General features: G+C 49.3%; 1 protein-coding gene across 2 annotated transcripts in view; it reads right to left on the minus strand.

Moving 5' to 3' along the window:
* Mme (membrane metalloendopeptidase) overlaps window positions 1–27,901 on the minus strand; it is a 63,976-nt gene that overhangs the window by 24,018 nt on the left and 12,057 nt on the right. For both annotated transcript variants that reach the window (XM_048347228.1, XM_048347229.1), the window contains exons 4-14: window positions 15,763–15,924; window positions 14,871–14,951; window positions 14,671–14,766; window positions 14,434–14,552; window positions 13,881–13,946; window positions 7,206–7,340; window positions 5,205–5,306; window positions 3,676–3,812; window positions 3,469–3,562; window positions 2,315–2,443; window positions 1,315–1,413 (exon numbers count right to left, since the gene is read on the minus strand). In XM_048347228.1, coding sequence (XP_048203185.1) covers window positions 1,315–1,413; window positions 2,315–2,443; window positions 3,469–3,562; window positions 3,676–3,812; window positions 5,205–5,306; window positions 7,206–7,340; window positions 13,881–13,946; window positions 14,434–14,552; window positions 14,671–14,766; window positions 14,871–14,951; window positions 15,763–15,924 — 1,220 coding nt within the window. The remainder of the gene's footprint in view (window positions 1–1,314; window positions 1,414–2,314; window positions 2,444–3,468; window positions 3,563–3,675; window positions 3,813–5,204; window positions 5,307–7,205; window positions 7,341–13,880; window positions 13,947–14,433; window positions 14,553–14,670; window positions 14,767–14,870; window positions 14,952–15,762; window positions 15,925–27,901) is intronic.

Consider the following 27,901-nt stretch of genomic DNA (forward strand, 5'->3'; position numbering starts at 1 on the left):
CCCCCCACACCTTTGGGTTACCCCCTGCTGTCACTAGGCTTGATTTTTGGTACCCTGTGTCTTGTATATACATTTATCTGATTCCGGGAAGGGAAGGAGAATCACAAAAAATGGTGAGACAAAGAAAAAAGGGTGAACCAATGCAACAGCCATACTCACAAGGCAAAATGTTGGAAATGAACTTTACAACTGGGGGGAGGGGAGTCGAGGGGAGGGAAAATGGGAGAAAACGAGGGAGGGGTAACATCGTTTGAAAAGAAACGTACTCATTGCTTTATTTAGGTAACTGTAACCCCTCTGTACATCACCTTTACAATAAAAAAATTAAAAAAGAAAATGGTAGTATTTTTAAAGTTTAAAACTAAATATGGATTGTGTTGTGGGTGGCTGACATAAAAATCTTATAAAAAGTCTTTATCCATGAAACTGGAAACATTATATTTTGAAGGAGCTTGGAACTTTTCATGCCCTATTTGGTTATAATTTTTCTTAAAAGAGTTTTGTAAAGCAGGTCCCAAGATATCAAAAAGACATTTGTACTTCCATGTTTATCGCTGCACAATTCACAATAGCCAAAATATGGAAACAACCCAGATGCCCCTCCACAGATGAATGGATCCAAAAAAATATGGTACCTATACACAATGGAATACTACATAGCGATTAGGAATGGTGAAATATTGTTATTCGCAGGGAAATGGTCAGAACTCGAACAAATAATGTTGAGCGAGACAAGCCTAGAACACAGAAAACAAAGGGGCATGATCTCCCTGATATATGACTGTTAAGAAAGGGAGACGGAGAGACAGTAGAGACTAAGTCTGTGAAACCAAAAACTGCTTGTCAAATAGTATTCCCCACAGGATTGGGGCAGCGACCCAACAGTATGTAACTAAAACCAAACAATTACTCAACATATAAAGGTCAAAAATTGACCTCTCAGGGGAATACAATAGCTCAAAAGCTATGTATGTACGTTCATATAAGTCTACTGTCGACATATGGTCTAATATCGACATTACATTTAAAGCCCTAAGCGAATTTTCTTGGGCGTGGCCACATGGCTACTGTCTATGTTCTTGGTACATTGTGTATTGTATATATGTCTACCTGACCTAGAGAAGAGAAAGAAAAACAGGGCATAAGATATCACAAGAAATGTACACACTGCCCTACTATGTAACTGTACCCCTTTTGCACAACACCTTGTCAAAAAATTTGTGTTTAATTAATAAATAAATTAAAAAAAAAGAGTTTTGTAAAGTTAATTTCTCTCTATAAAGAAATGCTACTTGTAGCCCCTTCGACTTTTACCTTCTCTTCAGCTTTCTTCTTGGTTTCTGCATCCATCCATGTGAGGTCATCTAACGTCTGGATAAAAACCTCTCGGATCTGGGCAATGAGATCTTCCACCTCAAATGAAGAGAACACACGCTCGAAGATGGACCCTTACGTGATTCTTTGTGTCTCAAAGTTGTAAAAATAGAGCTGCATGCTGTGGTTGTAGAAGGCGATGACCTGCTAACAAACGTAAATCTAGAGACGAATTATGATCAAACAAATGAACGCGTGGGACCATTACATTCTAAAGTGTTATTACTGTATATCCCTATATTCCTGCCCGTTCTTATTCTGATTCCAATTCCTATCCCTCATGAAACTGTTCATACTATACACATTAATTTTAAAGAATCACCACGGGTACAGAATCACCATCAGCTGGTACGGAATGTAATGGTCCCCCTAGCTGGCAAAGAGCTATCAAAATGTTAGCCGATTGATACTTAAACCATTAGAGGCTTAATTACGCATGGAGCAAAATCTCAGTCCATCCTTTCACCACGCTGCTAAATCCCTTGCCTTCTTTTCCGTCGCAGTGCAAGACAGGGAGTAGTTCTTATCTTCCCAAGGACCCCCCCCTCCCCCACCCCGTCCCCCTCAGGAAGTCAGCATTTGTGGTCAGCTCGCAGGTGACGTCGCCAGGGACACGCCGTGCACGCGCGGGGTCACCAGCGCACCGCGTCTGGAAAGCGGACAGCGCGCTTTGGATTCAACGGTATCAGAGGCAGGAGCACCCGGATGCGAGGGCAGAGGGGGTGGTGAGGCTGGCGGGGAAACTGAGGGCAGGCTCCCCGCCCAGCGCATGAAATCTGAGCTGAGCTGTGGACACTCGTGACCGGCAACAGTGGCTGGGCACCGTGAGGTCACCGGGTGAGGAGCCGAGCCACCCCCCCCGCCCCCAGCCTCCCTCCCTGCGGCCACGTCCACGGCCACACGCTCGCTGTCCCCCCCACCCCCAGGCCTGAGACGGTACCACGTGCTTGCTGTCCCCCGCGAACGCGGCCTCCACGTACAGCCTTCCCACGGCGTTCTCCATGTTGCCGTTGACATAGTTGGCGCAGCGTCGCCACGTGGCCGTTTCCGAGGTGGTGCCGTAGAGAGCCTAGGGCAGAGCGGAGGAGGAGGCTGCGCTGGAGCGCGGGGGGGGGGACCGCCTCGACGGCCCGTTCGCCTCACCAGCCCCACCTCCCCCACCTGCGACGAAATCTACTCCAGCCACACTGTTTGCCCACACGTGGTCTGCAAACAGCGTGTCCTCTCGCTCGGTGGGTGGCACTTCGGGCTATGATGAGTTCATGTCCTTCCAGAAAGCTTTGCGAAAGCAAATCAAGACATGGTGCTCATCACGTAAACATGCGCAATGAATGTAGCGGAGGGGAAATAGTCTACCCAGGAAAACACATGCCTGCTTTTTTCCATGTGTTAGCTGAACGTGAGCAAAACTTTCTGTGGATACATTTAAGTATCAGGGGATTCGCTTCGGTGAAGGGAATTTAGCACAATGCCCTTTTTTGTATTCTTTAATTAGAAACATGTGCTATGTTTTCTTTCTGAGGGGGGGGGAAACTGGAGTTTTCAGGTTTTTCATTTTCTTTTCTTTCCAGGACACTCAGCAATGCAGGCTTGGGCTTCCCCAACCCCCCCCCCCCCCCCCCCCCCCCAAGCTCTAGACAGGACTAAAGCAATCCTTTCCATGCTGTAGCTACAGCCCACGGCCAGGCTCTAAGGCTGTTGCTTCTGGTAATCGTGTTGTCCGTGGATTTCCACATCGGTGTGGCCTAACTGTGTCTATGTCCAGGGTGCAGGGGGCATCTGAAAGTCAGATTCATTGAGACAGACACCCTGCGGTGGCTTTGAACACGACCACAGCGACGACAAATGGATACGGTGATCTCCTCAGCTGCTGGCCCAGCCCAGGCTGTCCTTCAGGGCCTAGGGGATCCCGTCACCATGCCCAGCCCGTGAGCACCGCCCCCCCTCGCCTGGGAAACACGCCCCAGGCATGTGCCACGCAGCCAGTGCTCGGCAGAGTTCATCCCATCCTAGCAGTGAGCGTGGCCAACTTTCCCAACTGTGGGTGGACCTTGGACGGTGTAAGTCTTAAGGAAAGAGAGAGTGTTTCTTCACCTTGCGGAAAGCATTTCTGGACTCCTTGTAGGTTCGGCTGAGGCTGCTTACAAGATCCATTATGAATCGCCAGGCCATTAAATTTTGAAGATCTCTGTATAAAAAAGAAACCCCACCACCCAGCAACAGAAAACATGAGGCTGCGTGGCTTCTAAAGAGCAAAATGAACTGCAAGCTCAGGGGTCAGGGGGGCTACCCCACACCTACCTGGCAGAATATTTGGTAAGAATGGGCTTCAGTTTGGTTAAATACTCTGGAGCATAAACAACCACAGCTTCCTCACTGGGGATATTGATATTCACAGTCGACATGATTTCATTTGTGAAATTTGACCAGCTGAATGGCTGGAAGGAAACAAAAAAAAGCGCAGGCACAAAACATTCAGTAACAACACTTCTCTTCTCGGTCCCAGCATTCATTTATGGTAAGAAGGTCAGACGTGGAAGGGTGTCAGTTGCAAGCTAAGTGATTATCATAATGACCAGTTTACTTGTTTGGGACGCCTCCTCAATTCCGCCATCGAATAAAAATTAGTTGTGCAACATGATTTGATTATTCAGATAGCAGAATTAAACCAACCATTTAAGAGAAACAACAAAGCTGTAAGCCTTGAGAACAGAACACACAACTAGAAATCAGGTCCATTGTCATCTTCTTGCTTTGCCCAATAAAAAAAAAAGAAGAAAAAGGAAACAGCTTTCAGAATATAGCTTTTTGGGCTCACACAAACATTAAAATGAGTACATAATGTCTTTTAAGTGTGTACTTCTGTGATTGCAGAACAACGGTTTGCTTTGTTTGGTACATCTTCCATGGAGCTGTCAGTGAATAGAATACTCTAGCTGTGAACATTTAAATGTTGGATAAAAATAAGAGATGTGGAAAAAATAAAAAAAAAAAGGACATTAATGAGCAACGGATTCAAACACAGTAATATAGCTCAGGGAAGCCGGACCAAAAATGCATTTTAAATGATTAGTTTTAGGCTGAAAAGTCACTTAGGTTTTATACTTCAGAAGCCAAGTTTAGAGTTTCTAAAAGATAGACGACTATCTCTTACTCCATAAACTGAGTCCGTATCTTAGACTATCAGGAGCTATGCTAAATATCTGACTTCCTTCAGTGGTTTGGACACATTTATTAAACACATATATTGAAAAGTTTCTTAAGACACTAAAAAAAATCCTTGTTAACGAGAATTAGAGCTACAGATTGATAGTTTTCAATGTATACTGCCTCATTTCCCACGCCTGTGCTTCAACAAGAACCCAAGTGTAGACACAACCCCAAATAGAATCTACAAGACAGTCTTCCTCCTTCTGAATTCTGCTTCTCTATTCTTGTTCAAAACTCTTCTAGAGATGGCCTTGAAACTATCAACAGTCTTATGAATACATTATGCTACTTTGAGACTTAAGAAAAAATTCAATGTTTTATTGTTTGACAGCCCAAAGATGATATAATGGTCTCAAAGCTTTCGCCTTCTTCCAATCTCTGCTCCGTGATAGTTTCAAGATAGTTACATGCCCTCATTGAGTTTTAAAATTTAAATTTATTCTAACTGTACATAAAATGACTTCAAACTGTCCTTTTTATAAAAGATCTAACCAAAGGCCAGTGTCATCTAAATTAATTTTGAATTCTAATTCATTTCAACAAATAAGTCAATGAACTTAAAAAACAGCATTTTAATTTGAGAATATAGCACAGTAAGAGGGCTGATAGAAACTCCTCACCTTGCTGTTGATTTCCAGTGAAAAGTTATTTTGGAGCTGGGCCATTGTCATTTTGTTGTAAAGAAGCATTGGGTCATTTCGATCTTCAGGTTTAGTTGTAGCCTACAGATAATAATTTTTCATGATTATCTTAGAATTAAAGGAATTCCTTATAACTATACCCGATGAAAGAAAAAGCGTAAGGTAAGTTCACTGTGGCCTATGTTACACTTGTTTTGTAATTTACTTCAATCAGAAAGAAAAGTGAAATTCAAGATTTTATGCATTTGGTAATAATTATCAAGATGTATAGCTGCGGTGTTGATTTAAAAATTCTTCAAAAGTCTTGTGTATATGTCGCTCAGCCACCAAAGCACACAGCCGTATCTGTGGAGCAGTGTGGATGGCCAACTCAATCGGAGACTGCGTCACAGGATAACTTTCCTGGGCGCAGTCCTCTTCAATCTCAATCCCTTCCCCCCTTTAAGTGTCTCAAAACGCTGCCAAGGAACAACATGTCTACCGTAACTTATGGCAAACAACCGAAGGTCAGGCTGTGAGTTTTCTGAGCGGAATGGTGGCTCCATTTCCTAATCCCGTGCCTCTCCCATTCTGCACAACCACAACTCTGCTCAGTGGCGGCCAATCTTATTTTGTTCACTAAATCTGAAAACTAAGATACGATACCAGCAGCCCTCTAACGAGCGGCCGCGGTGAGTAAATGTGAATTTAAGGCAAGGGCTATCATTACTTGGTGATACTGGCTGAAATGTGCTCCAAAGGCAACGTAGGCTTATGACAACAGTCACCACTGCTATCGGAGTGGGCTATCGGAGCTGGACATTGTCAGAGAAACAAAGGCAGAGCACCAAGGTAGCTGAGACCCCCATGCCCAGCTCAGAGACTCATAGACAATTCTGAGGTGACAAAGCTCTGTCTCTACAGACCAAGGCTGGTTCAGGGAGAACTCAGACAGCAGGAATGGCACAATCCCAGAGCAGGATTGTCCCCTGTCACTGCTGTGCAATTGCAGAACTGCATGGAACCCATCGTTATACCACCAACACATCAGACTGCACCCACCAATGGATCAGGCTACCACCCATCCAGCTGTAGCTCGAAGCAGTCCAGCTAGGCCTGGGAACTTGGTTCCAGGTAGCCCAGGAAAGTTAAAATTTCCTTAAGATCTTCTTTCTTTAAGATTCTGGTAGGGCCACCTGGCAGGGGTGAGGGGTTCGGGGGATTGATTGGGAACGGGGCTGACTCAGTATGGGGTCAGTGAGCCCAGACACTAATTAGAGTCCAAGTTCTCTGAATCATGACCACAGGGCCCCATCCAAGGGCCACCAGGGAACAGCGTGGTCAGCTCAGACTCCCAGGGTTCACCTGGACCCAGAGAACTACATACACCACACCACCCTGGACCCTGAGACTCCGGGCCTCTCTCCCTTCTCCTAGCTCAGCAGTCTGCTAATCTGCTCTTGGCCTCTGGCCACGGTTAGGGCTCGCACTTCATCAGGAAGGGGTAGAAATGAATCTCTGTGATCCTTTTAAGTTCTAAAATTACAAAAAAAAATAAGTCAAACTGTTTTCAACAGCAAAAGCTTTATGTGTGTGAAACCCACACACCCTGGGTTTGTTTTGCTCCATAATGCTCCCAAACACTGTGAAATTTCACTATAAAATACCATCATTCTAGATACCAGTTTTTTTTTTTTTTTTTTTTTTTAGCAGATTTGCTCTCAAAGGCATCCAACAGTTTGACTATTTTGGCAGTGTTTTGGGGTGTGATCCACTTATTACTGGCAATTAAGTGTATCTAGCTTAATATTTGTCAGAGTTAAGGTGTCAGTCAGTTTACTCTAAAACGCTCCAGTTTCAAAGGCTTTTTTGCAGTCAGTGATCCATTCCTAAGTGATGAATTTTTATCCTGTGGTTGGAGTTATACTGGTGTCCCCAGAGGGGCTGGAGAAAATCGTGATTGGCATTAGTCAGCATATCAGAAAAGAAAATGTGTTTTACGTTGGCAATTTCCTTTTCCAGTTCCATAACTTTATTCATCTCCAGGGCAAGCTGGTTCTCATCAACAGGCAATCCTTCCTCCTGACGAATCAGTTTGGCAACAGAAATCATAAAATCCACGTATGCTGTACAGGCCTGCAAGAAATAAATGATAAAAGGTTGGAGAACTTTTAAAATATCCAGCATGGTGTTCTAAGTCGAAACGATTCTTTCCTTACTGAAAACAAGTCACAAATGATTCTGACGTAACACAGTCCAGCCAAAGTGCTGTAAAGGGTTCCATTTTCCATAGCAGATGAAGCACGGTGAGACAGAAATCCTTCCCTACATACTGAAAGAAATGACCTGCACAGATTCTTAGAACATAAAGCCATCTTTGAGTTAGAGCTTAAAGCTCTGGCTCAGTGGTAGAACATCTGCCCAGCAAGCACAACGCCCTGAGTTCTAACCTCAGCACAGCGAAACAAATAAAAAATGACAATAAATACTTCCTAACCACTGACTAGAGCTCATGCAATTTTCAGTCTAGTTATTTTGCCTTGATATGAATGGAACTGCAATGGCAGGTGCTGGAGGCTCATGCCTGTCATCCTAGCTACTAGGAGGCTGAGGTCTGAGGCTCACGGTTTGAAGCCAGCCCAGGCAGGAAAGTCCTCAGGAGACTCTTATCTCCAATGAACCAGTCAAAACCCAGAAGTGGCTCAAAGTGGTACAGCACTGCCCTTGAGCACAAAGAGGCTCAAGGACACTGCCCAGGCCCTGAGTTCAAGCCCCACAACCAACAACAACAGCAGCAACCCCCCACCAAAAAAACAACAACCAATGAAATTGCAAAATCCTTCACGAGAAATAATTCCATCGGATTGCTTTTCCTTACACGACAGTAAATTCCTTACCCAAGCCAGTTCTCAGGTTTTCTTTATACCTACCTTGAATACTTTTATGTTTGATGAGAACATAGCTACATGCTGAAATAATATGATCAGGAAATCTCTCTGTCCTTGTTTTCAGATCAAACAGTAATTTTTTTTTTTAAATGAAACTGCTTGCAGGAGTTCCTGAGTGTGTTTAGTTTACTCCACAAGTCTCTCCGCGCGGAGAGATTTCACTATAAGATGCCATTAGGTGCCAATTCTCAATTCCTTTATATTTCATCTTCAGATGCATTTTTGATTTGCAGAAGAAAGCTATACAGGAGTTGTACTATCACCGACCTCTTATAGACAAATGTGACTGCCTTACTCATTCATTTCAACCTCAGGAAATCAAATCTCTCTTTGTTCCGTCTCAACCTCCTGCTGCTTCTTAACCATTATTTCCTCTCAGCAATTAAAGTACAACCTCATCTCACTTAAAATGCACCCCAAATTTAGGGTCCTAGCACCCACAGGCCAAGCGGGCAATAGGTATCAGGAAGTGTGAAGGTCTTTAGTACTTCCAAGGCTAGAGACAGGGCAGAGAAAAGCGAAGACTGCAATGTGTGCTAAGAAATGCCCAACGCTGCGTCATCTCAAGAATGTTTTCTACCCATACTAATATTTTTAAGCAAGGGACACCTGTGTCTTCACTTTGAGTGCAAAGGGACACGTTATTCACAGTGCTCCATTACCAGACACAAGGCTAACAGTGAGATGAAAACATGTTACCAAGCGAGGACCAAGAATGGACCGGTTTGATCAATTGGCTGTTTGTGACCTTGTCTGCATGATAAGTTAAACGGCTTCTGAGGAAGTCTCTCTCCTCCAAGGGGCTCTGTATTGCCGCGCTCTCCTCTCGGCTCCCTAGAAGCACACCTCCTCTTCTTCCTTCCCCTCCTCCGCCTTCCTCCCCGGCTCCCTCTCTCTCCCCCACCTCCTCCCCCTTCTCTCCTCTTCCTCTCTTCCCTTTTCCTTCTCCCCTTCCCCTCTTCCTCCCTCCTCCTCTCCCCGCCATGTCTGTCTTTCCCCTCCCCAACTAAAGTTTCTACTCAGGCACCTGCTTCTCTCAGGAGAAAAAACAGCTTTCAGCTGTGAATCTGCATAAAAACGAATCACTAAGGTAACAGAAATTAATATATATATATATATACACGCACATGTTCATCGTTCTCTAGATGTTTGCCAACTCCATTTGCTTCCCCTTGAAAGCTAATCAGAAATCTTGCTTCACTGTGAAATAAACAAGCGAGTCCGAGTTCACGCCGCACCCACGGACCACCACACCCCAGAAGCCGACCCTGGCGTTTTGAATGATCCGAATTCACAGCACGTACATCTATCTGCCTCTGCAGGGAATTACCACTATTGGAGGCCATGGTAATTTGAATTTTCCAATATCAACCTACTGAGACTTTTCCTTCCTCTGCGAGATGCTTTATTGTTAATGAGGGGAGAAGATCAGGGCTCCCTTTCAGTCTGTAAACTGGCTCTGCTTCCATACGGTGTCTGCAGCTTTGTGGGAAGGCTCAATAATCCCCGCCCCCCCCCCGCCCCCCCATGCATAGCCACTGTCACCCAGTGGGTTAACCTGGCTGGTAAGGACTGAAACCTATGTTAGGACCTCGATCAACTTTCCTGGCCTCCAAATGATCCAGGCCTTCTTGGAGCCCAAGCTGCTAGAGGTACCATCCTTTAATAAGCAAGCTATGACTCTACGGTCAAGTTTCCAATTGTTCTGAGGATAAGGACTAGAGTTGCCTGTTGTTTTTGACATTCATTAAGTCAACGTCTATGTCTTTTCTTCTTCCGCAGTCGTGAGGATTGAGCTTGAAAGACAAGTTCTATGCTACCGCTTAAGCCACTCATGCCTTTAAAGAAATGCTGCTGCTGCTGCCAGTTATTAGCAGTGCAATGCACTGACCCCAGGACCTTGCACATGCTGGGCAGGCAGTATGTGACCTGAGCCACAGTCCAACACTTGAAGCCGGCGTCTCCAAAGAGTCAGTCAGCGGTGCCCTGAGTAGAGAGGGCCCCAAGAAAATCCCTCCGCAGCCTTCTGCGCGAGAAGCAACCATTCATCCTGGCACTGACAGGAGCCGTGTAAGGGGACAACCGCTTTTAAAGGGCAGGGTGAAGTCCATAACACAGCCACCGGGTAGAGACCTGAGCCACACCCAGTCCCAGAGCCCAGCAATGCGGTGAGTTACCCCAGCCAGCACTGCCTTCCTGGAGTGCGGCTGGACAGGGACGTCCACGCGCTAGGACTTGACGTTTAAATGGGGACCCCCTGCCTGGGGAAAGCTGGGGCGTGGGGACGTGGCCAGAGCCGCTTTAGGACTGCCCTTGGGGCCTCGGTGTTGTGGCTGAGGGCCGGGGAGGAAAGGTGCCTCTTTCCACACAGAACGCTGGGAACCGAGGGCCCCCGGCCGAGCCCTCGGGGGCTTCGCTCCGGAGGGTTTGTTTAGGACACCCCGCTCTGAGCACGGCCCATCTGTCCTGGGAAGGAAACCTGCGTGGTGCAGGCCAGGAGGGACCGGGGAGCTGGGGGGTCCTTGCTCACAGGTGTGTGTGGGGGGGATTAAAGCGTCATGCGGCTCGCGGGGGTGGGGCTCCCCTCACAGCGACTTGGGGTGTCCCAGACGGCGCGCGGCTGCCACACACAGACAGCGCAGGCCGTGGAGGGTCTGCAAGGGTCCAGAGTGGACCACTGTGGTGGTGTGATTCTCACCCTGCCTCCTCTGAGCCCCGTCTCCCTAGCACCCGGCACGCGGCAGCCGGCAGGCCTTTGGAAGGCCCGTGTGGCAAGCAGCCCGTCCGGGGTGAGGGGACAGTGACTGGAGCACTAAGGAGGGCGGACAGGGCCAAAATACGTGCCTGTGTGCACAGGGATCGGCGCGCCTCGTGTACACACGAGCAAAGGGGTGCGCAAGTTCTGTTGAGGATGCCTGGGAAGAGGAGATGGAGGGTGGCAGGCACGTACGGACCTGTCAGAACAAAGCCCCTTGTACAACTAGTTGATGCTAATATACATTTTGAGAGGACCAAGAAGGCCCACGTCAATCAGGCTAGAATTATCCATCCATCCTACTTCCACTCCTCTACGCTATTGTCATTTTACTTTTATAGCACGATCTCAATGTATCTTTTGCCTTGGCGTATGGACTCGTTCCTTTATCATCTGCCTTCTCCGGCGAGCACTTGGGTTCCAGTTCCGGGAGGGCGGGGATTTGTTTCCTAGGAGACTCTCGAGGAGAGTCCGGTCCTCAGTGGGCTCACCCCACTCACCCCGCGGAGGGGGTGGAGACACCCAGCCCTCTCCAGGGTCAGCCTTGCTCCTGCTGCTCATCTGCAACACTGCGCGCCTTCGCCGGAGCTCCGTCCCAGGCGGGCTGGGCTGGGAGGGTTTCGTGCCAGTTTTTCCTGATTTAGACAACAGACTCGGGCCATCTCTCTTTGGCTTTTGTCCATGTGGCCACATTCCAAATTCTTCCTGCATCCATAAGACCTCTCTCCCTCTCCCCCTCCCCTCCTCCTCTTTTTAATGAACCCAAAGAGTTTGGAAAAGCCCTGAATGAATCCATCCCCTCCTCCTCCTCTTCCTCCTCTTCCTCCTCCTCCTCCTCCTCCTCCTCCTCCTTCCTTCCTCCTCCTCCTCCTCCTCCTCCTCCATCTCCTCCTCCTCCTCCTCCTCCTCCTCCATCTCCTCCTCCTCCTCCTCCTCCTCCATCTCCTCCTCCTCCTCCTCCACCTCCTCCTCCTCCATCTCCTCCTCCTCCTCCTCCTCCTTCTCCTCCTCCTTCCATCTCCTCCTCCTCCTCCCCCTCCTCCTCCCCTGCCCAGAGGCTAGCTTCCTGCCCCAGCGGCAGCCTCCGCCAGTCCGGAACAGTTCCTCTAGCCCGGCAGTTCACTCGCGTGCACTCTAGTCCTGAAATGCACTGCAGACACTGTGCGCACGCATGAAATACATACACCACAATGGCTTCTGCGCGAGGGTACACGTGTGTGCGCGCAGACACCCGGAATGCATCACGATGCTCACGTGTAAGTCTATGCATGTGTGCACGCAGATGTGAAATACATCACGATGCTCTTGTGTAAGTGCACACACGGATATGTGAAATACAATGATGTTTTTGTGTGTATGTGCACACATGTGAACTACGTCATGGTGCTAGTGTGTAAGTATATGTATGTGTGTGCACACATGGACATGTGAAATACACGGTGCTCTTGTATGTGGACGTGCACGCACGTGAGCTGTGTCCTGATGCTCACACGTGTGTAGATGTGCACACATGTGAGCTGTGTCCGGATGCTCACACATGTGTGGCTGTGTACACACGTGAGCTGCGTCCGGATGCTCACGTGTGTGCGCGCGCACACACGTGTGTGGATGCGGGAGGAGGCTGCTCTCTCGCACCATGCACCAGGGCCCTCGGTCCCCAGGACGGGGAGGTTCACATCCGCCCTCCTCTACGCCCGATGCTCCCGGTCCCTAAGCCACAGACACCCTGCGAAAGGAGGCTCTCCATCATCTTAGGCGGCCGAGGGAGACAGGGCCCAGCGTGGCCTCCTCCACGAGGGCGCAGAGCCCAGCGGCATGAGGAGACGGAGACCGTCGTTCTGGCCGCGGACCTGGGAGGGGTCACTTGCTGGCTGGCTACGCAATGCGAGTCCTTCACGGAAGCTTGCGAATCTCACGTACGCATGTGAACGTGCAAGATGAACACTGCCAGTCCTACTCCTTAGTATCACCTTATAACCAAGTGACATCCTCCAGTTCTAAACTACTGACAACTCCAGGACTTAACACAAACCCCCTCCACAACAACAAAAGACCTGTGTACCAGATTCAAGAGCCAGGGTGCCACACACTGCCGAGGGTAACACTCACAAACACACCATGATGCCATATCTTCCAGGAAAACAAAGAACAAAAAACAACCATCACCCTATTGAGTTCAGAAAGACCCTGGAAAGTGTGACACATCCAAGTATATTACAACTGGGGGAAAAAACCTGGTATATGTATCAGGGTGCAATCCCAGACACGAAACACACCGGGTTAACCAGGATGGCGGCCTAAGTTAATGAGCTGACCTTCCTCCGTCCCTTTCAGCGCTGAGGGAGGGAGCCGCTGGCGCGGGGCCGAGTGCCCGTCCTGCCTGATGATGTACGCGCGGCCTTTGATGGGGACACCCCTCTGCTTCCCTTCACCTCGGCGTTGGCTATCGACTCCGAAATACAACCTGCTCTGTGTGATCCGACCTCAGGAAGCACGCACAGCGAGCGTGAGGCACCCACAAACAGCTAAGGACTGTAGCTGGGCACACGTTGTGAGGCGGGTGGATGCCTGTCACAGGATGAGTGAAGCAAGCCGTGGTCTTCAGCGACACTACTCGCGTGCCCCGAGAAACCTGGTCATTTTTGCCAATGCTACAATTTACCAGCGACTTAAACCTGACTTTGCAAAAGTCAGACTTGCGTGGTTTTCGGTACTAAAATAAAGATGCCGATAAGAAAATCTACGTGTTTTTTTTTTTTTTTAATTTTTAACCTTCATTGGTCTCTTTGACTAATTCTATGAAAGCTGGCTCATTATTCTGTGTGATTTCAGGTGCCTGTCATGAATAAAGAATGTGGGAAGGATGTTTAAACTTGGCTCTAGTCATCTTCATTAATTACAGGATTTTGTGACAGATGGGTCTGCCGTTTGTGATTTGGAGTTATTTCCTCTCGCACCCCTCTCAAAACTTACCTCCTTATAAATTCCAGTGCAGGCATAGTAGTCTCTGGAAGGGAGGCCGAGTCGCGGCTGGTCAAACTAGAAAAAAAAAAGATGTAGCTATAGATATCGATAGATACGTATGTATGTATGTGTGTACATGTATGTATACACACACATAATAATAAACCATTCTGCGGCTATAGAACTGCTGGAACAAAAGAGAAGCCTGTGCAAGGGGAAGGCCAGCAGCCAGGACCTGTGTGCGCTTCCTACGCCCCCCCTCCCCCCGGGCTGCCTCCTCCCCGGTCCCGCTCTTCCCCGGGGCCCCGCCTCGCCCCTGGGGAGCCTGTCACGTCCTTCCCTGGGTGCAGGTGTGTGAGCCCGGGCTGATGCAAAGCCCTGCGGTCCCTCTAGGGCTCACTAGCAAAGGAGAACCTTCTAGGAATCCTCATGGCAGAACCACGGCACGGAATTTGTTGTTCGCACGATTGAGATGAAAACATCCATAGCAGCCAGGGCCTGGAAGTCAGGTCACATGACCGACCGCCCCCCTCCCGCCCCGGGTTGACCTGCACATGCTTACATGGATTATGTGCTGGGCGGAGTTCTTGTCATCGGTGCCAACGAAGAAATTGATGAGGACCTTTTTTCCATACTTGGAATTCAGCTGTGCAATAGCTTTCTCGGCTGTCCAGGAACTCCCTAAAGCGATGAGAGGTGACACGGTGGTCTTTAGCGGTCAGGGTTCGCGGCTGATATCACCATAGAGACATGAGACAATCCACACGGTTCAGAAATGAACGGCGGGGCGCCGCCTTACCGTAGGTCTGCTCCCAGTTTTCGGTGGCCACTGGCCACCCAAGTACCTCTGGCAGCAGCTTGAGGAGAGGCTGGCCGCCCCGGCTGTCGATAGCAGCTTTAGGGAAGCAAAAGAAACGCAAGGTGAAGCGCACGCACATTCTGGTCCCAGGGTGGACAGGTAATGTGTTCTCCCGACGAAATGAACACAAGAGCACTTACACTCATTGATACAAGACCTGTACAAGGTTTTTGCTTTCTGCACTGCCACGATGTCTTCTGGTTTGGATTCCTGAAGGACGTCTGGAAGAGGCGTAGTGGGAAATGCATCAGAATATTTGCTCCCTTGCAGCCGTCACCGTTTCAAGCACAGGCTCCGTAAAATCGGAACCCACACGGTGCATTTCTAAGTTCCACCATCCACTGGGAAAAGCCAAACTCATTTCCAGATCACCATGCCTGGTCCACAACCAGGAGACCGTGTCCGCAAGCCAATCGGACGTACGGCGTCTCCCCCTAGCTTCTCTAGCTGGCTGCTGGCACGTACAGCGCTCTGCCCTACGTGAGAGCCACGGCGCTTGAAGTTGAGACAGCAAGAGCAAGTGACAACAAGGGACACGTCCCTGAGGGGGCTGGACTAGGATTCTCCTTGTGTAGCTGCACACTCCTTGTTCACGATGATTAAACAGATGGCTCTACATAGTTAGATGTTAGAGGAGCAAAAGATTTTTTTTCCCCTTAGAAGTAACTAACTTCTAGAGGAAGACGGAACAGAGGTTGAAGATCGGAGGAAGACAAACCTGAATCGCATCTTAAAGGGACGGGGGGGACGCGGAGAAGGCAGAGCGCACTGACAGTCACTCACTGTTCCCCCTGAAATGGCACACGTGGATCATCTCTGGGGATGGAGGGGCTACGTGTACCCACAAACCGTACCTTTACCGCCTGTGTACCCACCAACACAGGCAGGGATGGTAGGAGAGGCCACCAACGCCAGGAACAACAGCGACTTGAATCTTGGGCGCCACCCCCGTAACCACTAGCAGTTCTAGCTTTATCTAAACGGGGTGGGGGTGGGGGGGACAGGTGGGGTGGACGTCCTGCCCCCGCTCACCTTTGAGGATCACCTCCAGCTCGTCCCTGAGGATGTCGAAGTTGCTGTAGCGGGAGCTGGTCTCTGGGATGACGTTTCGCTTCAGCCAGCCGCCACAGGCGTACTTGAAAAAGTCTGTGCAGGGCTCAGCGCTGGAGTCCATATTCTGGATCAGCCGGGCGGCTGAAAGACCAGAGACAGAACTGGATATGGGACACAGGCATGCTTCTGAAGACAAAGGGAGATCTGCTGACGGCAACGCCAATGGGACGGAGGGGGGCCCCTTCTTGCCTATGCGACCGTCGGTTCCGCTGCCACAAGGAATCTTACCTGTGTGCGGTCCCCGCGTTTCCTTCATCCTAGCTGGGTCATGTTATCCTCGCACGATCTCCGAGTCCTCCCGTGCTCCCTCCAGCCTCTCCTCACCCCAATAAGTCTCCCCACCATTCTCTCCAGAACAATCGGGTTTCTTGTCAGTCACTATCTCCAGAGGGAGAAGAACACAGTCCTTTTCCTTGACCGCCCGGGCCCTGGTTTGCCCACGGTCTCCCTTCTGGTAACGTAGTCGCCATCTCTGCCCTTCGGGGCACAGGGATCTCACATGTCAGTGGGAGTCCAGAAGGTGGATTTGATCCGTGCAGCCGAGCCGAAGCCAGTTACTCCCCCTTGGTTCTCGTGCGCAAAATGTTTTCAACTCAAATTTACATCTGATTTGCATTTCCCGGCGCAGAGTACCTCATTATTAAAGCGGACTGTAGCACGTTTGTTTATCTTATGTCCCCTCTTTTATCTTGGAGACGGTAATGGAAATGCAAATCAACCAACACTGAGCGTTCACTGACTCCGCTAGGGGCTGCAGCTGATAAGGGGTGTGTGGGATTTGACCCGCTGGCCCCCGGAGGACATGGCTGGGGGGAGGCCGCGGGGTCTGCTCACCACTCTCGGCCTGAGAGCACCCCGGTGAGCTTCGTGAGGAGAGAGCAGCGGCGCTCAGATGAGCTTCCGGAAGAACCCTGCTCCCGACGCCAGCCAGCAAGACACACGGTGGGGTTCTCGAGTTTGCAGCGGAGCCCCGGCCCCCACGTCCATCACCCCAGACTCCGGTTTCTCAACGCGAACTCCGGGCCACCCCCCTCTCAACTTTCATTAGGCTCTGCCGTGTAGTGCCATGGCGGACATGGCTTCCCTGCCTGGAAATCTTTCCTCCTCTCCCCTCAGCTTGTTGGTAATTTCTTGCACTCTTTTCTGTAACCCCTTCCACAATCAGTGTGAACCCACAGGGTCGTTCCTGCCGGTTAAAAGTCACGCAACCAACTCCCCCCGACAGGACTCCCCCGCCCCCCACCATTCCTGTGATTGCTTTGAATTTCACCGATAAAAGCTCCACAGATTCTCTGCACTGCTCTCAGACTTGCTCAGAAAGGCCTGCCTTGTCTTTCCCAGGCGAGATCACCGGCGCTTTAACCTGGCCTCAACGCGGGCCTCCCCTTCCTTCCTGTACATTCTCCGCAGGCGCTGTTCCCAGCAGGTGGAGTACGCTACCACAGCACTCCTGTGCTTAGTCCTGGCCCTCTTATCTCCAATTAACCAGCCAAAAGCTGGAAGTAGAAGGGTGACTCACATGGTAGAGCACCAGCCTAGAGTGACACAAAGCTAAGGGAAGGCACCAGAATCCAGCACTGGCACATTGGAAGTGGGATGGTGGAAAGGCCACCGTGGTCTGGGTAGGGAGTATCCCCCTCTCTGGGGGAAAGGCAGCCCACCCACATCACAATGTCCCCCAAGAGGGCAGTACAGGGACAGGAGCAAGAGCAGAGCAGTGATGGGCAGGGGGGTGGAGGATGGGTCGCATCACCTGTTTGGAGCCCAGCGGGCTCGGAAAGCAGCCGGACTTCACCCCTCCCCCAGATCTGCAGCACAGAAGACCTCCTAGCACCCAAACGTACCCCACACCAAAGAGGCAGGGGTCAGGCCGAGCACGGGCCGGGGGCCGGCTCGGGAGAGGCAGGCAGGAGGACTGCCGGCTCCGGGGCCGCCCCGTAGAGCCCTTCTGACCGGAGAGTGCCGCCCAGCCGGGCCGCTTCCCCAGCTTCAAAGACAGCCCTGTTCTGAGGAGGGTGCTGGGGCCCTGGGCCAAGTCAAGTCACAGGCGAAGGCTTTTATGCTAGGGCTTTGATCAACCTCCTTTAATCTCCTCTCGTGGCGTGGGGCTCTTGGTGTGTACCCCGCTCTCCGGACCTCCTCAGCTCCGGCTCTCCTTTGAAGTGAGCGGTAGAGGCGCGGGGAGCAGGACGGTAAGAAACAGACCCACAACGGTCACACCGGTTGTTTTTGTGCTTTGTGCTCGAATTACCCAGCCTCGCTCGAGGCTCGGCCACGCCTGGGCTCCTCGGATGTCTCCTTATCTGTGGGTTTCTGACTTTGGAGCAAACAAACAGAGTTTAAAAATCAAACCCAGTCCTTCACCTCACTAGATCGACATACAAAATAACCCAGCAAAGGCACCTGTGCTGGGCGTGAATACTGGTGGACGGGTCCAGTGAGAGGCTTGAGAACACCGAAAACATATTCCATCCACTCAGAAGGTCCGGGTGGACACCTGCCAGGACACTTACACCCAGGGAGAGGCTCGTGGGTGCATTCCATTTTGCTCCTCTTTATGTTCCAGTTCGGATTAGATGAATGTTCATTTCTTTTGCAATAAAGAAAAAAATGGTTTTTAATTTAAGAAAATAGTCACATCACCACAAGGAAAGTAATCTCCCATTCATAATGAGCTTATTTCTTACAAATGACAGTCCTGAATGTTCTGGGCTGATAACAAATGACACACTGTTTTTTTTTCCCCCCTCTAACTAATCTCCTTGTAATATTTTCCTGGCTTATTTGACTATAACAACTTAAAAACAAGCTCAGCCAGCCTCCGGGAAGCCATTAATTACTGTATTCATTACTGCGCGGATATGAACTGGGAGGCGCGTGCGTGGTAGGCTGCGGGAATGGCTAGGTTCTTAAATGAGACAGACCGGCCTCGAACCCCAGGGCTCGGAGACTTCCTAGTGGTTGAAGATGAAGGCACTTTCCCAAGACCGAGTCATCAGGACTCCCACTCCAGTGTGCGCAAGGCTCCGAGCTAAGGGCCCTCCCCCCAGGGGCACAGGGCACTGAGGAGGGGCAGGTGATTGACAGGACCAGGGGCTGCTGGCTGCCAGGGGAGGGGCACGGACAGCTCCTGGAGGCCAGCTTTCTAGCCACTTAGTCGGACGTGCACGTGCCTATATCCCTGAGCTCTTTGGCTCCAGGCTAGTGCTCTGCCACTTCAAGCCACAACTCCACTTCCAGTTTCTTTTTTTTTTTTTTGTGGTGGTTAATTCGAGATAAGAATGCCACTGACTTTCTTGCCCGGGCTGGCTTTGAACTGCGATCCTCAGATCTCAGCCTCCTGAGTGGCTAGGATGAGAGGCGGGGCGGGGCCTTCAGCACCCAGCGGGGATTTCATTGTTTTTTTTTACACTTGATCCCTCTGTGGGCCGTTGAACCTTTTCTGTATGAGTTACTTGATGGAAGTAAAAGGCCCGACAGGTGGTGGATTCTTACTATCCGTAGGAGTTAGTTCCATAAATTGACATCGTCACCAAATCAGTGCAGTGACTCTAGGGGCGACACCGACACGTTTTGCGGGTCTGCGAATGTCTGAGGATGACCAAGTGCGTCTCAGCAATTGGTTCTGGGGCTACCAGTCCGCTCTGGGAAGTCAGTAGACCCACAAGCCCGGGTTTCACCCGGAGTAAGGACGTGGCGCGGCTCTCCTTTCCGTTTTCTGAAACATTGAGCGACTGCATGAATTAGGTAGCACGGCTTGGCGGCAGGGTAACACGCACACCATCTCTTCCTTGATTGCCTGTCTTTAAGGCTTTTTGTCATGATGTATTTGACACATTTAAAACAGGCCGGGCACCAAGTAGACCCCTCTCTCTCCATGGCAAAACGTCTGCGCTGGTATTCTCGGTCGGCACGGGAGAAAGGTTTGGGGGTGTGTACACGGGCAAAACTAGTTCCAGATTGTTTTGTTTTCTCCAAATTGGTTTAAGCCCTTCGCGCCTGGACCCCAACCACACAGCGTTTCGATTTGAGTATCTTCGCTGTGATCAGGCTCGCTGGTGGCTGCTCTGGTGTCTTCAAAGGCCAGGGACATACATGCTGGGGTACCCCGCGGCGGATGCCATCTTGTGCAGATGGAAGGACAGCACCCACGTACCAGGCAGGCCTTCCACCGGAAAGGCCCGCTTGAAGGGCAGGTACTAAGCCTGATTATATGAGCAGGTACTAATACGCCTGATTACTTTACAAGGTGACTTCTGGCAACTGAAAAATCTCCTTTGACAGCATCGCTGACCTCATTTCCTGCTGCCTCTCTCCTCCCTCGCCCCCCAACCAAAACTAAGGCCAAATCAGGACATCTGAAAGCACACAAAGAAAATGCAATTGCCATCACAATGGGTCACAAAGGACTCCACTCTGACAGAGCCTTGTGGAAAGTAGAATCTGGGGACCATTCCCGGAGAGAAAATGACTGGAAATCAACAAGCACACAGGCTTGAGGGCTAATAAAACCGAACAGTTTTCAGTACAAGCGTTCTGGATTCTCCCACAACTCTTGCTTCAGTTTTATTATTTTATTTTGTTGGTTGTGGGGCTTGAACTCTTGGCCTGGGCGCTGTCCCTGAGCTCATCAGCTCAAGGCTAGTGCTCTACTCCTTGAGCCATAGCTCCACTTCCTGCTTTCTAGTGGCTCATTGGAGATAAGAGTCTCACAGACTTTACTGTCCAGGCCGGCTTTGAACCATGAGCCTCAGATCTCAGCCTCCTGAGTAGCTAGGATAACAAGTGTGAGCTACGGGCACCTGGCTACCCACTCTTCATTTTTAAATGAAAATCTTTGCCCCCAAATTATCTGTGGGGTTCCTGGGATGAGGAAAGGAGAGTGAGGGAAGATTCCAGATGTTGGGTGTACCTGCACTGCTGCCCTGGGCGCTCTGGTTACATTCAGTGGTTGGCCCTGGCGGAGGCTTCGACTCCTGTGCCGCCTGTCCCCTGTGACACCATCAGTGACCAACAAACAGCTCAAGGACTCCGGATTTACCCTAGAAACTCTGGTGGAAGCTTCCTGCCTAGAAAGGCCGCTCTGCACACATGCGTTTAAAGCAAAGAGATCTATATTTGGTATTCCAGCTTGAAGAGTAATCAGTTGCTCACTATATTTCATGTGCTCGGCACAACTGGACTGCGTCCTGATAAACTTGCTGCAAACGGGAAATATAGTTGCATTGAATACAGGCCTAACCAACTGAGCACCAAAGCCCAGCCATGGAGGTTATGGTGCGTTCACAATCATCAACATCACCAGCCAGAGGTAAGATCCGAAGTCGGAATTCCAAGTACGATGCCGAACAAATGCACTTGCAGTGTGCATTCATTTGGGCCTAAAGTTGCAAAAAAAAAAAATCTTACATCAAATGATGTCAAAAAATTGTAAGTCAGATGGTGAAGACTGGGGGCCTGGCCGGCCCTGGTGACCTGTCAGGCTGAGATCGGGCAATCTAGACGAGCAGCCAGTCACGCCTACAAACCTGAGATGCTTCTCTCTAATTAACCTGCAAACATCAGACGCGGAGGCACGGGTCTCAAGGGGCGGAGCCCCAGGCATGGGTGAAAAAGCTGAGCACTAACGCCCTGAGTTCAAGCCCTAGCACCAACACACACTCACACGCGCACACACACACACACACGCATACACATACCTGCACCTAGTGAACTGAGTCCATTTTCTACCAGATTTACAAGTAGAGTAGGGCTTACATTTGCCTTTAGACAAAGACATTCGCAAGTGATGAGGGAAGTAGCTGGTATGTGCTGGGCACTCACGAAGCCCTTAGCTTGATACTGAGCACTTGCGTAGCTGCTTTAGTATTTTTCCCTTATTCCAACATGGCAAATGCATGTGCTACCTTTATATTTACTTGCTTGTTCGTTCATTTTGACGCAGAGTCTTGTGATGTAGCCTGGGTTGGCCTAACACTTGCCATCCTCCTGTCCCGGCCTCCCTGGTGTATGTGCTGGAGATACCATTTTGGAGATTTACAATATAAACTCATGGTTTGTGGCCAAGGCCAGATGCTTAGTGAGGGGCAACGCTGGGATTTGAACACAAATAGCTTAGTGTCAGAGTCTAGATAGATACGACTGCTCTCCATTTTCCTGTTTGCTTTTAATAACTTCCCTGAAAATTGTGGCTCGCACCTATAATACTAGGTACTCAGGAGGCTGAGGTCTGAGGTCTGCAATCGGAAGCCAGCCCAGAAAGGAAAGTCTCTGAGACTCGCTTCTCCAATCAATCATCATGAAAGCCAGAAGTTGAACTACGGCTCTAGTGGTAGAACAGAGCTAGCCTTGAGATAAAAGCTCAGCAACAGAGCCAACTCTGAGTTCAAGCCCCCAGACCAGCACATATAAAAAAAAGTTCTATAAAAGGAAATATCACAACTATTTCAAGGAAATCTAGGCACAGAATAATCACATGCCCAAGGTCATAGAGAGTATTCAGACTGAATTGAGGCCTAAAGATTTTAAGCCGATGTTTTTCCAATATTATTGTTTTCCAATATTATTTCCAATAATATTGTTTTCCAATATTATTTGTCATAACTCCAAGTAATACTAAGGAAATCATAGAAGCTCTCTAGAAATGGTGTGTGTGTGTGTGTGTGTGTGTGTGTATAATCGAGATTAATTTACATAGCAACCGTGGTTTTTCTTTACACCCAATTAAGATTTTAATTTCTCCATAATATACATGCAGCTATATGAAGTTTTTTTAAAACCTTATTTGGCCCTGGATTTTTTAGAACTCTAAAATCAAATGGACTGCCCGAGTCTTTAGTTGGCTGTTCTCAAGCCAGTGAAATCTCTTAACTTTGTCTCAGAATCTATTTGAAGGGCTGGTTCACAACCTAGGCAGGATCAAGTAGAATTTTCCAGAAGGGATTCCCTCCAAAATTCACAAACAGAACATATTCTATTAAGACATGAAAGAGCTGCACCAGCGTTACTATTAAGTTCAAGTGCCATACGTCTAAAAATGAATTTTCCTTTTCAGGTCCAATTTGTGTTTTGAATCCTGAAAGACTGAACTGGCAAAAAGCTATTTGGTATTACGATATAACCTAAATACAATAGGATGCTTCAATGAAGTTAGCAGGTTTTCTGTTGATGCTAATGTGAAGAGTACTGATTTTCTTTTTTAGAACTACAGTGGGAGGTCCAGGAGAGGGTAACGGGGCACCCCTGCCCCGCCCCCTCCCCAGGAGCACTCTGGGTAGATCTCAAAGTCTCTGGATGCTGGCGGGGACATCTCCGGAGGTTGACCTTTGAAGCCTTCCCATGCTCCTCTGGTTTAGACACATTACTTGGATTAAGCTGCTGGTGGAGAATGACCAGCAGATCTCAAATAAGGTGCAGGTACCGAGAACAACTCACAGCTTTCTGCCTTCGCTTAACTTTGGTTGAGGTACACAAAGAGAGGTTTAGCCAGCTTGCTGGCCCTTCTAAAAAGCGGCTGGGAATGAAACGAAGTAGCGCCATTAAACTTAGCTCCTACGGTCAGCCCAGCATTGAGGGGGCAGGCTTCCGTCGAGGCGGTTTGATTCCGTGTGTTTATGCGTTCACAGCGCCTTTCCAGGCCTAGAGAGCCTGTGGCTCATGCTCCGTGATTTTCCTTCTCCAAAAGTCTTGGAACAGGCTCCGAAACTTCATTTTATTTCAGCAACTATTTTTGAGGGCCTCTATTTACGCGGTACCACATGCACGGACCACAGCATGACTCATGGCTGGACACCATCTTTCTGCTCATAGCTTGTAGATTTTCACCTGAACCACAACTTTTGCCTTCATAATGCAGGTGAACTCCTGCAGTGTCACCCTCTCCAGCTATGATGTCACCCCATCCAGCTTGAATATCCCCTCTATCCAGCTATGACATCCCTCTATCCAAATCTGAAATGGTTCTATCCAGATCTGACATCCCTCTATCCAGCTCAGACATCCCTCTATTCAACTATGATGTCACTCTATCCAGCTATGATGTCACTATATCCAGTACCAACATCCCTCTACCCAGCTATGATGTTGCTCTATCCAGCTCTGACATCAATCTATGCAGCCATGGTGTCCTTCTATTCAGCTGTGATGTCATTCTAACCAGCTGTGACATCACTCTGTCCAGCTGTAGCGTTGCTCTATCCGACCATGTTGTCACTCTATCCAGCGCTGACATCTCTCTATCCAGCTATGACATCACTCTAGGCAGTTCTGAAACTGCTCTATGCAGCCATGACGTCCTTCTATCCAGCTTTGATGTCACCCTATCAGCTATGGCATGGATCTCTCCAGCTATGCCAGGTTCTTTCACTTGGCTCAGGTTTTGTTTTTCTTTCTCAAACTTAGCCAGTGTTCAGCGGATAAGGAAAACACACACCTGACAAGTAATCTAAAGGCCAGGAAGCGTTCCCACCTGCAGTGTGTTTCCATAATCCAGTCAAATGTCTGAGCAATCGAGGAACTGGAGTCGGCATTCCACAGGGAGAGCGACGGAGCCTCCAGCAGCCTCCCGTGATAATTGTTGATGGTTGTGACGCCGGTTATCTGGGTCCTCACTACTCAGCAGGCAGAGATCCAGAGGACCATGGTTTGAAACTAGCCTCACAGAAAAGCTTGCTAGACTCCATCTCCAGAATAATCATAGGAAAGCAGGGCAGGAAGGCTGGTTTCAGTGGCACAGCACCAGCCCAGCAAGCAAGATGGAAAAATCCGAGGCTCTGAGTTCAAAACTTGGTACCAGAAAAGAAAAAAAAGAAAATGAAGAACCTGAGCTAAATAACAGTGCCCGGGGGACAAAGGGGCACATTAACAGCACAGAACTGGGGATGCCAGTAAGAACCCGAGCGGAGAAAGAGACACCAGACGGCGGGCCCTGGTCTTGGAGAACAGAACTTCTTAATCATGCGAGGAAATAGTGGGAAACTCTCTCTCTGAAACCAGAACAAGTGGGAAAGGAGCAATGCGCACGAAAACTTCCTCGCTGACCTAGTTCTAGCTTAGGAGGGAAGAATTAGCAAAGCAATTTAGACCACGGAGAAGGTTACATAACTGACTTTATTGCCAGCCGAGGAGATGGGCCTGGTGGAGAGGGGCGAGACCTGGAGAATGGGCAGGGCTGTGGGGAACGGAGGCACGGGACTTAGATGGGCAGCGATGCTAAAAGGAGCCCTTGTTCTCAGTATAGGTGTGGGCGAGGGGGCAGGGGAGGAAGAGAGGGGTGAGTCTGAACAGGCGAGGTCCCATTTTACGCGTGGAATTACACGTGCATTACGTTGTACGTACGTAGAGGAATGCCACAATGAAACCTCCACCTGGCATAACTACTGTGTGCTAATTCAAAAAAAAAAAGTCCTTAAAGAAGGAGACCATTACAAGATAAAAGCAAAGTTTATCTGTCCATTATCACCATCTGCTGTTTATAAAATCCATAGACACTGTTATTCGAATCTTAAATATTTTGCTACTAGATCCTTTTGCCTATTACAATCCTTGAATTAAAAAAATGACTCACTAAATTCAGATAAGCAGTATTGGGGGAAACACTGAACCCTTTCACATGTAATCACATATATAATCTCATTATAGATTTTCTTTTATTCGGTAATCAGTCAACAAATGAAAAGGACCAGGGGCAGCGGCCTGGCAGGCAGACATCGCTTTTGCTCCCTTTGCTGTGCCCACAAAAGCTGCTTCCTCTCCTCAGGTAGAGGGGCTGGCCGGCCCCGTGGGGCTGGGCCCTATTCCAGACAGACCCAGAGACAGAAGTTCTCAACTGAAAACCACTGGAGTTGGGGGCTGGTGGCGAGGCTGAGATCTGAGGATGAAGGTTCAAAGCCAGATTCCAATTAACCAGCAAAAAGCCAGGAGTAGAAGAATCTGGCCTTGAGCGAAAAAGCTAAGCAACACATGCAAACATACATACATACGTACACATACATGCATACATACATTGAAAAGCACTGGAAATCTGTAACCCCCCTGCACCACACTTTGACAATAAAGAAAACAGTTTAATAATAAGAAGAAAAAGCACGGGGAAGACACTGGACCGGTGAGCAGGGCTAGCAGACCGGCACGCCACCTAGGAAGGGCAGTGGTAGGGGACCTGGGACACAGCCAGTTCCCCAGCTCTGACCGGAGGGGACGAGGTGAGCGGTCGGTCGAGCAAGAGCCAGTCCCAGAAGGCCTGGAGGGGGAGCGGAAGCGGGAGTCGTTTCCAGAACTGGGGAAAGAGTCAGGAGTCAAGCCTCCCTAAGAATGACACAGAAGCCCAACAACTGGACTGAAGGTCAGGGCAGAGAAGCAGGCCGAGGGCAGCCAGGACACGGAGCCCTGACTCACCTCCTGTGGCCCCAGTGGGTGGCAGGTTGAGGCGGGGCTGGGGCTCCCCTCCCCCTGGGACCTCCAGCGCCACGTGTGAACTCTGCACATCTCCCGCTTCTTGTGTTGGTTCTGTGGTGTGCATGGGTGTGCGGCGGGACTTCTCGTTGTGTTGTCCTACGCTGGTCGCAGAACACTATGCAGTGTCTTCAAAGACTCAAGCTGGCGTTCTTCATCTGATTCCCTCAAATGTGACTGGAATAATTCCCCTGTCACAAACATTACTACTTGGCTTCTTGGCTTTTAAGTGGCGAAGTCACTCATTGCTATACCCGTGTGTTTGGGGGGATAATGAATTTATTTTATCTTCAGACCAGCAGAGATATTAAAAAATAGCTTAATTTCATTATATCAGAAAATTAAGTTACAGAACTTCATAAAGGGATATTTTGGGGGGGGGAAGCATTTGTAAGTTAATACTTGGTTGTCATGAACATCTAATTATAAGTTTTTAGTTATGTGAGAGGTTTTTCAAGAATTTCTTTGAAGCTCAGGAAAGCTTTGATTAATTCAAAGGGAAAAATCCATTTAAGAGATAGGGCCTTATTCACATGCCTATATTTTACTTGCTTGCTTTTGTTTAGGCATTAGCCTCAGAGGAAAAGATGCTCGGCTGACTGGCAGGTTGCAGACAGATGCCTTCATTTATCTTCCCGAGCATCTGGTCCCCACCGCGATCTTAATTCCAATTTATTACCACTGCGTTCACAGCTAAGGTGCTGTCATCGGATGCCGCTGGACCAAAGGCAAGAAAAACAGAACAGAAACCACACAGAAAAGACCACCTGACTTCGGACATGTAAAAGTTCTGCTTGCTTTGGGTTTTGTCAAGTTTTGAAGGATGCTCGCTTTGAGAAATGTTTAAACAAGATGGCTTAAGAACCCGTCGCTTCATTTTGAGTTTTCAGCTGGGCTCGGGAAAGGGATGAAAGTGGCGTTGCTAATTCTAGTCAGCCAAAGACGTCCTGGGATAATGTGGCAGATATCTAGAAAGCAGAAGCAATGGATGCTGCCCACACAGCCCCTAAACCTTTCCAGAACCTAAGGGCGAGCCGCCCCATCGGTTGCTGTCTCCATGTCACAGAGCAAGGGGAGGGCCTGCTCCCCAAGAGCAATCTTCTCCTTATCCCTAGCTCCTACTTGCCACTGCGTGGGGACCCCGTCTCCTTCCCCATCTCCCACCGGGACCCCCAACCTCGCCCTCCGGCTGTGTTTAGCTCCTGTGATCCCCGGGCTCCATAATCATTCTGCCCTTCCATTTGCGTGGGCGACCTCGCCGTTTTCTCATTCCTCTTTCTTCCTTCCTGGTGACTCCTTTCCCGTTTCCTCTTCTGATTGTAGGTAAGCTGTTGCTTCCTCCAGTGCCACTTGGGGCTCTCTTTCCCATTTTGTTCCCCCTAGAAACATCAACCGTAGGCTGAGACTCTCACGTGCTTGTTTCTGACCTGCTTCTTTATACTCCAGCCCTGTGAGACTCTGGAGCCAGTGTGCCCGCCTCGTGGCAGGGGTCCCCTGGGTAAGGTGCCGTGCTCCCTGGCATGGTGAATGGGCATACCTACCAGAGTTACCCAGTCCAGAACTGTCCACTCTAGCTCCTCACTCCCATTCACCATCTTGCCTGTTC

The sequence above is a fragment of the Perognathus longimembris genome, chromosome 5, assembly GCF_023159225.1.
Source record: "Perognathus longimembris pacificus isolate PPM17 chromosome 5, ASM2315922v1, whole genome shotgun sequence".
In the NCBI taxonomy this organism is placed as follows: Eukaryota; Metazoa; Chordata; class Mammalia; order Rodentia; family Heteromyidae; genus Perognathus; species Perognathus longimembris.